Source organism: Lycium ferocissimum, unplaced genomic scaffold (assembly GCF_029784015.1).
Source record: "Lycium ferocissimum isolate CSIRO_LF1 unplaced genomic scaffold, AGI_CSIRO_Lferr_CH_V1 ctg9724, whole genome shotgun sequence".
In the NCBI taxonomy this organism is placed as follows: domain Eukaryota; kingdom Viridiplantae; phylum Streptophyta; class Magnoliopsida; order Solanales; family Solanaceae; genus Lycium; species Lycium ferocissimum.
The window spans coordinates 14,928-26,218 of record NW_026727860.1 but is presented as its reverse complement, the minus strand read 5'-3'; the positions used below and the strand labels follow the sequence as shown (position 1 = coordinate 26,218).

The 11,291-nt window shown below is 37.0% G+C and overlaps 1 protein-coding gene across 1 annotated transcript; it reads left to right on the top strand.

The window, feature by feature from the left end:
* The first annotated feature begins 1,135 nt into the window (after positions 1 to 1,135).
* LOC132046184 (uncharacterized) lies at positions 1,136 to 3,051 on the top strand. The gene is made up of 2 exons (XM_059436749.1): positions 1,136 to 2,409; positions 2,919 to 3,051. The coding sequence occupies exon 1, from the start codon at positions 1,815 to 1,817 to the stop codon at positions 2,343 to 2,345; it is 531 nt and encodes a 176-aa protein (XP_059292732.1). The 5' UTR covers positions 1,136 to 1,814; the 3' UTR covers positions 2,346 to 2,409; positions 2,919 to 3,051.
* Positions 3,052 to 11,291: the final 8,240 nt, after the last annotated feature.

The following is an 11,291-nucleotide window of genomic DNA, read 5'->3' as shown; positions in this document are numbered from 1 at the left end:
CTATACTTATTTTAGCGTGGATTGTCCTTCATTTTGGGTGGTCTTAAATTTTTGACCTTCAAATTGGTGGTTTTAATTTTTGTCCTTCCTTCGCCTAATACCCCGAGGTTCTAGGTTCGAACCCCAGCTCAGTAAAAAAAGAAGGAATTTTCGTAAGGCAGATGTTTGGATTCACAAGGCAGAATTCTGCCCATGCAAAACTCTACCTTAAGGCAGAATTTTACCTTCAGGACAAAATTCTGCCTTGCGAATCCAAACTCTGTCTTGCGAATTTTTTTAAAATTTTTGAGTGAGCGGGGGTTCGAACCCGAAATTAAGAAATTTTTAGCGAAGAACAAAAATTAAAGACCACCAATTTGAGGAGTAAAAATTAAAGACTACCCCCTGCGAAGGACAATCTTGCAAATTGCCCAAAACTAAAGACCTCCCCATTTGGGGCAATTCGCAGAATTGCCCTTCTTTTGGGGTGGTCTTTAAATTTTGCCCTTCACCTAAACCCATGGGTTCCGGGTTCGAACCCCCGCTCAGTCAAAAATTTTTAAAAAAATTCGCAAGGCGGAGTTTGAATTTCGCTCTGCCCCCTTCGGCAGACTTTGCCTTGAGGCATATATATATATATATATATTTTTTTTTTTTAACTTTTCAAGGCAAACTTTTAGTTATGCCTTAACTAAAAGTGTGGCCCCATAAGACATAACTAAAAGTATGCTTTGTAAGGCGGAGGCTTTTCCTTAGCGCATAACTAAAAGTTTGCCTTATAAAGCAAAGTCCACGCCTTAAGGAAAAGATTACGCGCTTATAAGGCATACTTTTCGTTATGCATAACTAAAAAGTACGCCTGGCGTAACTAAACTACGCCTTAAGGAAAGGTTACCGCTTATGGGGGAGACTTTTGAATTATGCCGGATCCGGCATAACTTTAGTTTTTCCTTAAGGAGTGTATGCCAGATCTGGTATACACGTATTAGTGCATATAGAATAGGTAGAATCCTTTTAGTATTACACGTAACCTTGCACTCTACCTAGAGTTGTACTCTACCTAGAGTCCTAGTTGACTTGATACATTGTACTTTGTATATGATTATATATAACACACAAAGATCTCACGTTGAGTCATCTTGGGAGAATACTATTCTACACATGGTATCAGATAGCCAAACCTAGTCCATCTTCTCTTCTGCTGCTTTTTGATCTTTCACCAAAATAAATTCTTCACAGTTTTTTTTTCATACGCAAAGATGGTGACAACCTCTGGAATAATTTCAGAACCTATTATCCCATCTTCTTAAACAAATTCCTCTACCGTATCTATACCTTCGACGGGTATTTCTGCCAGTCTTCCCTTTTCATCTTCTTCATCTGTATTTGTACCTTCAACAGGTATTTCTTCTAGTCTTCCCCCTCTATCTTATTCATTCTCCTCACTGCAACCCTCTCTTCCTACTCCCACCAATTTACCAGGCCCATTTGTTAGCAGTGTTAGTTTGCCTTTTCAATATCCATTTACTGGAACTGCAGATCGAGCATCTCTCTTTTCATTTAATTCTGTTGCTGCTCTTGCTGCACCAAACGTCACAAACCTGGTAACTATAAAGCTTGCATCGGTCGAAGAATATCTCACATGGCGTACTCAATTTCAATCTCTCTTGCTCTCTCATGAACTTCGAGGATTTGTTGATGGCTCAATATCTCCACCAAATCCCTTTGTTTATGCATCCGGAACTCAACAGCCTAATCCTCTTTATCGATCATGGCTCAGAGTTGATCAAAGTGTTCGTTCTTGGTTATTTGCGACACTTTCTCGAGAAGTTCTTATGGATGTTCATTTACTGCCTACTTCACGTGATATCTGGAATTCTCTACAACGTCGCTACATGGATGCAAGTCAGACGAAATCTGTAGAACTAAAGAGACAACTGACTACTATGCGCAAAACAGACTCTATGTCGATTGATCAGTATCTTCGAGAGGCCAAGCAAATTGCTGATTCTCTTGCGGCAATAAATTCTCCTGTTTCTTGTCAAGATTTTATTGATCATGTGCTTCTTGGATTAGGCAAGGAATATGACACTTTAGTTGGCATTATTACACACTTTCCTGGTTCATTGTCGCTTGAAGAACTCCGAACGAAGCTTCTACTCCATGAACAACGGTTGCAACGCTTCAAGGATATAGATTCTACTATCACTCATCAAGCATTTGCTGCCCAAAATATGACCTCAAATTCCTCAAATGTCTCGGGTGTTCAATCTGCTTCTCAAGGAGGTCGTGGCAAAGGTCGATCTTTCTCCTCTAGAGGTCGAGGTCGTGGTGGTAGAGGCCGAGGCTCCTTTGGTCGGGGTTAACAACATCAAGTTCCTTTCGGCAACAATTTTACTCGCAATGGTTTCCCTGGACAATCATCGTCAGGTATTGGTAGCGTTCCAACTGTTTCTTATATTTCACAATCTGCTAGTGCACCTTCATCGTCCATCGGAGTTTTAGGTCCCCCACCTTCTCCAACTGTTTGTCAAATTTGTGGAAATCCTGGTCATTCTGCTCTTCAGTGTAACAACCGTTTTAACTATGCATTTGTCGCTAACGATCTACCTAAGTCTTTTGCTACAAAGTCGGTTGGTGAAACAAATGATGCTACTTGGTATTTTGATTCAGCTGCTTCCGCGCATGTGACTCCATCTGAAGGTAATTTTATGCATAAATCTATTTACAATGGATTTGATCATGTATTGGTTGGGAATGGATCTTTGCTTAAAATTGAAAATATTGGCTACACTCAATTACCCACTCCATCTGGTCCCCTCCATTTGAAATCCATATTTCATGTTCCTCATCTCCGCCACAATTTACTTTCTGTCAAAAGATTATGTAAGGATAATAATTGTTCAGTTAATTTTGACTCATCTTCTATTGTTGTTAAGGACAAAGCTTCGGGTCAAACTCTCCTTCAAGCTTCCAGTGAGGGCGACGTATATCCTCTATCTCCTTGGTCCAAGCCTTCTTCTCCTTAGGCTTTTGTTGCTTTTCGTCAGTCCGGTGATATATGGCATCGTCTCTTGGGACACAGTGGAGCTCGTGTTTTAGCTTGTCTTAGGAATAATAATTCTATTAGTTTGTCAAATTCGTTTAGTAATAATTGTGTCTCTTGTCGTCTAGGAAAGTCTCATCGTTTATCATTCAATCTAGTGGAACATTGTAGTTCTTTCCCTTTGGATATTATTCACTCAGATGATGGCAATCACCCGTTTTATCCAATTTGGGCTTTCAATATTGTTGACACCCGATTTTGTTCCGTCTTCCCCAAAATAGCTACTTATGCTCCTAGTATATTTTGGCAACTTCAAAAATAATTACTTCTTTTTATAATTATTAGTTTTATTAAATACCAAAAGATTTCATTGTTCTGTTGCAGTCACTCTCTATTATTATTATTATTATTATTATTATTATTATTATTATTATTATTATTATTATTATTATTATTATTATTATTATTATTATTATTATTATTATTATTATGATTATAATAATATTCATTATTATTATTTTTACCAGTATTATTATAATTCGCAATTTTTTATCATTTCAGCATTTTTACCAGCTTATGCACACGCATCACATTTATTTTCGCGCAGTTAAATAATAGCGTTTATTTATTGTTGAATTTTGAAGATATTATTGCACGATTATCATATAATCTTATTTTATCCGAGCACTAATAAATACATACTTTGTTATTAAGTAACGTTTAGCACACATTAATTGAAAAAGGGCTGTTATTTAATTTAGAACTCAAATCCGAGCCCGACTGGCTAAATATTTCAGATCAACCCACGTTTTGATACCTAGCCCATATTTTAAAGCAACAACTTAGCAGCCCATGTTAAAAATTCACCAACCCAAGCCCACATTTTATTCATCCAGCCTATTATTTAAACTAAACCCAGTCCATTAAACCTTTGACCCGACCCGATTCCCTCAAAAACGGATGAAACCACTAGGGTTTCTATCCTCTTTCATCGTCATCTCATCCCCACCACCGCCGTCTCTCCCTGTTCCCCGCTGTCCCCCACTTTCCTTTGTCCCCGCTCCTCTCTCTACCCTACCCTCTCTTCCTCCTTCATCATTTCCCCATCCCTACCACCGCCGCTCCTCTTTCCTTTTCACCCACCGCACTTCCCTTCTCTTTTCTTAAAATCGAATGGAAAACCCTATAAATAGAGGAGTTTGAATCGTTTTAGGGGACAGAGGACAGATCGGGAAACCCCCTTAAAAAATACAAGTTTGTTTAGCCGCAGAATCCCCTTACAAAAACGAGTTTCTTGAACCCCAAAAATCCACTACAAAAGAAAAGGGAGGTTTTTTTTGAAGTCGCAAAAATCCCCCTGAAAATTAAAGTTCTGAAAAAGGTTTTTTCCTGTGGCAAAAATCACCGAAGCAATATTAGTTCAACAGCTTCATTTTTTAATATCGAGTCAAAATCCAGTCATTTTGTTTTCGTTTGCGTTGGTTGTGCTTTAAATCCGAGCATCGCAAGCTCGGATTTAACGGGTATTCGAGGAAAATCGGAAACCCCCACACCCTCATTTCGCTGCACCCGAAGCAGGTGATTCTTCTTTTCCTTTTGGTGCCTTTCAATTTATTTTAGGATTAATTGTTCTGTTTTAGTTTGTTTTACTGATTCTATGTGATCTGTGTATGTAGTCTAAATATATGTATATATGTTAGAGTAGTTAGTTTGTGCTGAATCATATTCGTGTTTAGTTTTGATTTTAGTTTACAAAAAGAATAAAGATTATATGAATCAATTTAACCAGTAATGGAAATTAGTTCATGCCGCGACTTTCCTTTTTCTTCGTATATCCTGCAGTTCCCAGGCATCTTCATATGCCAAATTGAATATGAATTTAGTATGTATATCTGTTGCTATTCGTTGAATGCCGTGTCCCCTTTTTGGAGTGCCTTTCGTATGTCTTGTAATAATGTCTTAGATATGTCGATAAGTTGAACTTTGTTGCTGTTCTATGCCCATCATTGTGTTTGTCTCTGTTAATTTGTTGGCTACTATAATATGAGGTCAATATTATACTAAGGGAACCACTGAGTTTGAAGGAAACAGATGCTTTCATTTGATGAGAGTGTAGTGTTAAGCCTAGCTAGTGTCTGTTGCCTCCATATTTCGATACGAAATACTTTGTTGTTCTGTTTGTTCGCCTCTGTAAGCAATTGAATTAAATATAGAATTGGGCATCATAGGCTATAAAACTGGCAGTTAGTTGGCTACTGTGAGGTTGTTTGTATTGATTAAAGCATGCAATATGGTAGCTCTTAATCCAGAAAAAGGCCTGTTATGCTACATATCTGCTTAAGTGCCAATTGGTTGTTAAATATGATAGTCTACTCTAATTCCCTCAAACCGACAATGCTTTGTTTCCAACTGTCTCTTCTTGTCAAACCTTCCTGAAGAAAACGAAACAATGCTATGGATGCTTTCATTTACTGATAAAATGAGCCTAAGCTTGTGAAGAACACCTCTGCATCTTCTTCCTTTTCCTAGATAGGCCAACTCAATCCTTATCTGTTTCTGCCTTGATGTATTTTGCTGCTTTGCTTAGTTTGTTGGTTGTGGCATTTTGAGAATAATGTTCTGGTTAGTTGGGAAGCCTGGCTGCTGATTAATTGGACCATGTATGACTTGAAGCATTTGTTGGTTCCTATTGGTTTAGTTGGTCCTTTGATAAAAGAGTGTATAACCCAAAACATGATGCTTCTTGTCAAATGAAAGTGTTTGAATTCTGTCCATAGGAATAGTTACTGGTGTGTTATGGTGTTTAGAGATCCCCTTCTCTGGAAAGAATGATAAGTGTGTAATTACAATAGTCATGTTTGGTCTGAGTTTTGTATGAAGGTTCATTTTCTTGAAACTAAAATTGGAACTGTTTAACTGGTGCTTTCTAAATCAATGTGTATGAATCATTAAGTTATGCAACTTATGAACTAATAATATCACTAATAAGAGTTTAGGTGTTGTTCCACCATATTGTGATTGTTGCTTTGCTTGAAACTCAAATTGTTGATCTTGTCACATGTAACATGATTTAGTCCAGACCCATTCATGCAATCCTATTGTGACCCTCATGTAAGCTAACATACTTACCACCTTCATCTCATTCCTGAACATGGTCCTGCCTATATCTAATATGTGCAAAGATTCCAAAAGATGATGCTGAATTTGTCCTGACCATTTGTTGCTTTGCCATTAACTTGTTGTTACATGCATAGCTGTGATTCTGCTCAGTTTAGCTGAAATTGATGGCCTTTTGTGACTTGAGATTATTAAATCTACTTATGTCCTATCTTGCATAAGTACATATGTCATAGACTAATCTCTTGAAAATATCTGCCTAAATGACATGCCTGCTAGACTATACGTTGCATTATATTACCATGAGTGTTTGAATTAGCCTGAACCTCCTAAGTGTGACCCTGCTCACCCCTTTCTTCTCCTTAGCTTTAAATGTTTCATGTTTGTATCTTTGTCTGTACATCACTTCATCTGAACTCATTTTCAATGATCATCTACTCATCTGCATATGGTATAACCTCATTTGCATCATGATCTGGATGTAACTGGTTAACATATTGGTCCTTCTTCTTGCTTCACTGCATATATGTGTTAAATGCCTTCTTATCTATTTTTGAATCCTCCATGCCATGCCATGCCTTGACTTAATTAGCCTACTGATGCCTTGACAAAACTGCTGTTGTTGTTCTACAATCTGAGGAGATCTCTGCTATAGTTTTTAGCTGAGTCTTTTTACTGAAATTTTACTGCTGAAACTGTTGCATTTGAATTAACCATTTGCTGCCTGCTGAATTAACCATTTGTTGCCTACTGAAAGCTTTCCAATATTGACCTTCTTTACATCCCTATGAATGTGTATACATGAGATATACTCGAACATACATAATGTACATGCAGAATCTATCGAATTATCTTAAGTTTACAATTTTATATATATTTAACTTTTATTCATCGATTAGATACTAATCCTTATCTCTCTTTTTATGCATGACTATCGCATACGAGTCCGAGCGACTCGTTCTTCTCCCGCATTCGGAGTTGGGCTGAAAACCCGACATAATCTCGCACAAGTCATCCCCCGTCCCAAATTGATCAACGGCACTTAAAATGGAAAACATAAATTCGGGCTAAAAGCCCAATAGCACGGACTAGCAATTCCGAAAACGGGTCGAACCCATTTAAGCAATTCGAAATGGCCGAGCCCATTTAATATGATTTGCTCTTTTATTTCCTTTTATGCATTTGATTTGTATCTGTGCAATTAATACTTTACTTTGTTTATTTGTTTCCTTAGATAAAATGAACCTTAGCAAAAATTAATGGGTTAGCTTTAGCATAATGGGTAGTTAATTTAAGAGGGAAATTCATCATTAGTCCTATAAGTTTCTTTTTATCTTTACAGCATATATATAGTATTTATTTTTATTGGAATAATTGATTTGCAAAATAGTATGCCTACATATTTTGGATTAAAGGAATCATTTTTTATTCTTACTATCTTAGGAATTTCAGAAGTTCACTAATGCACAAATATATTTTATAAATAACTCTTTAAGTTTTACGTCAATTACGCATATCTTTAAGCATAGTTAATAAAGGATAAAGAAAGCTCACGTTAGCTGTTTTTTTATTATATTTTGATTATACTCTTAAATCGCAAAAATTCAATTAATATCTCACCATTTGAGTTGTTTCAAATATTTATTAAAATACTGCACAAACCCGCGTTTTCTTCTACTGATATATTTTATGCAAATCCTATTTTAAACAGTATTATTACTTAAAGTCTTTGCAACATTTATAAGTTTATTTAAATGGCATTTGAAGTTTTTCCTTTTAAGCAGATTATTATATTTTCTACAAGTCTCATTCTAAATAGCATTTTATTTAAAGCCTTATCAACTTTTATAAGTTTTATTGTAAATGGCATTTAAAATCTTCTTTTATGCAAACTATTATATTTTCTCTAAATCTTATCTTGAGCAACATTCTTATATTTTTCTTAAAAACCCTAGCTACATTTCTTAGCCTTTTTTTTTTTTTTAAAAAAAATTTTCAAGCATCTTATTTGCATTAATTAATTAACCTAAGTTTGGACGGATAACCGTAAGTTAACGGATTCTAAAGGATGCCTAACCCCTTCCCTTTAGGATAATATAGAACCCTTACCTAGAATCACATCGTTTAAGCAGGCAATTAACGGAGGTTTAGTTTTAACTTTACCTTAGTTAGCATTTAGGTGTCCTAATTCACTGTTAAATTAATTAGGTGGCGACTCCTTAAAATAAAGCAAAATTAGGAATCTCCAATATGTTGTACTCCGCTTTAACCCGGTTAAAATGGGGTATAACAAATATTATGTCATATTTATTGATGATTTCTCTCGATTTACATGGCTTTATCCAATGAAAAATAAATCAGAAGTTTTTACTCATTTTTGTGCCTTTCAAAAGTTGGTGGAAAATTTGTTTAACACTAAAATAAAATATTTTCAAAGTGACGGAGGAGGCGAGTTTGACAACAAGGCCATGCTTTCACATTTTACTAATTCTGGCATTTCTTTTCGTAAGTCATGTCCGGACACTTCTCAACAAAATGGGGTTGCTGAACGGAAACATCGACATATTATTGAAATGGTACGCACTGTTATACGAGAAGCTACTCTTCCATTTCAATTTTGGGTTGATGCTGCGTTTTATGCCGTTTTTACCATTAACAGATTACCTACGCCTATTTTACATGGTCTTTCTCCTTTTAAAAAACTTTTTCGTAGACTTCCCGATTATATCTTTCTCCGAGTTTTTGGTTATGAATGCTTTCCTAATTTGTCTGCTCGAGTTTCTCATAAGCTTACACCTTGTTCGGTTAGATGTGTCTTCCTTGTCTATGCGTCTGCTTATAAGGGATATCGTTGTTTAGATCCTAAAACTGGTCGTGTATATGTTAGTCGACATGTTATATTTCATGAATTAGTCTTTCCATATTCAGAGTTGTTTAGTCCTCCTACTGTTGTTTCCGCTTCGTCCTCTAGTTTTGATCCTCTTGTTGTCACGTCGCTTCTCAATCGTAGGACTCCACCAGAAAATCTTGACCCTTCTGAGTCAATCTTTTTTCCATCACTACATAATACCTCTCATGTGTCTCAACCTTCTTTCTCTGGAACTCTAGATTCCACAAGTTGTCGGGTCTCCACTATAGAGCCTAATTTACCTATAGAGCCTACTTTAACTGTAACTAGCCTTAGTGAGTCATTACCTGTAGGTTCTTCACCACCTTTGTCTACCTCATTACCTGTTACTAATTCCTCAACTTCTTCATCGACCATTCCCCTGCATCAAATGCAAACTCGATCTAAGTCTGGAATTTCTAAGCCAAAGAAACAATTTTCTTTGAGTGCTAATATCCATGAACAGGAACCTTCATGCTTTTCTCAAGCTGTGAAAAATCCAAAGTGGCAACAAGCAATGGCAGATGAATTTAACGCTCTTTTGGAAAATAAAACTTGGCTCCTTGTTCCTTTTATCCCTAACATGAACTTTGTCGGTTGTAAATGGGTATATTGCATAAAATATAATTCAGATGGGTCTATTGAGCGGTACAAGGCACGTCTTGCAGCACAAGGTTTTCATCAGAAACCTGGTATCGATTATCATGAGACATTTAACCTTGTTGTTCGTGCAACAACTGTGAGAATTGTTCTTTCCCTTGCTGTCTATTTATCTTGGCAAATTCGTCGCTGATGTTAAAATGCATTTTTGCACGGTCCTTCGAGGAGGTGTACGGCATGAAGCACCTCCGTGTTTTATTCATCCCGACTATCCTAATCATGTTTGCAAGCTAACCAAAGCCATCTATGGCTTGAAACAAGCTCCCCGGGCTTGGTTTCATCGCTTCAGTGCATTTCTTATTTCTCATGGTTTTATTTGCAGCAAATCTGATAGTTCAATGTTTATATATCGCTCTTCTTCTCATGTCTTTATTCTATTACTCTATGTCGATGATATTATTCTCACAGGTAGTCATGATGGTCTACTTGATCAATTCATTTCTCGTTTATCTCATCAGTTTGCAATGAAGGATTTAGGTAGTCTTCATTATTTTCTTGGTATTCAGGCAGTTCGTTCATCTCATGGTCTTCACTTGTCTCAGCAAAAATACATATCTGATTTGTTGCTGAAATTTCACATGCATACCTGCAAACCTGTTTGTACCCCTCTTGCTTCTTGCACTTCTGTTACTCTGATGGACGGTGAGTTACTTTTAGATCCTAGTGAGTATAGAAGCATGGTTGGTGCTCTTCAATATTTGACTATGACTAGTCCAGATATTGCCTATGCGGTAAATGTTGTTTCTCAATTTATGCATGCTCCCCGCACCACTCACATGCATTGTGTCAAGCGTATTTTCAGATACTTGCAGGGTACTCCGACTTATGGCCTGACTTTGTGTGCCTCATCACCGACTTCCATGGTTATTGCCTACTCCAATGCTGATTGGGCTGGTTGTCCTGATAGTCGCCGTTCTATTTCAGGTTATGCTGTGTTCCTAGGATCTAATCTTATCTCTTGGCGTGCGAAGAAGCAACCAACAGTTTCAAAATCGTCTACGGAGGCTGAGTACCGAGCTATCGCATACACAGTTGCTGAAACTTGTTGGATTCGCCACATCCTTTGTGAGCTTGGAATCTTTCTTCATGAACCAATTCGTGTATTGTGTGATAATATTAGTTCCACCTACATGACCAGTAATCTAGTTTTTCATGATCGCTCGAAACATATTGCTGTTGATTTTCATTTTGTTCGTGACAAGGTTACACAAGGGGATCTTATAGTTCAATATGTTCCGACACATTTGCAGTTAGCTGATATCTTTACAAAGGGTCTGCCTTCATCTCGCTTTTGTTTTCTACGAGACAATCTGTCCGTTACTGCAACCCGTCCAGATTGAGGGGGTGTATTAGTGCCTATAGAATAGATAGAATCCTTTTAGTATTACACGTAACCTTGCACTCTACCTAGAGTTGTACTCTACCTAGAGTCCTAGTTGACTTGATACATTATACTTTGTCTATGATTATATATAACACACAAAGCTCTCACGTTGAGAGTCATCTTGGGAGAATACTATTCTACACAACACGCCCCCCAGCCTTGTCTTGCGATTTTTTAATTTTATTTTATGCCTGAGCGGGGGTTTGAACCCAGAACCT

Bases quoted from the DNA above. Each gene is read 5' to 3' on its own strand.
- LOC132046184 (XM_059436749.1), top strand. From the start codon at position 1,815: ATGGATGTTCATTTACTGCCTACTTCACGTGATATCTGGAATTCTCTA.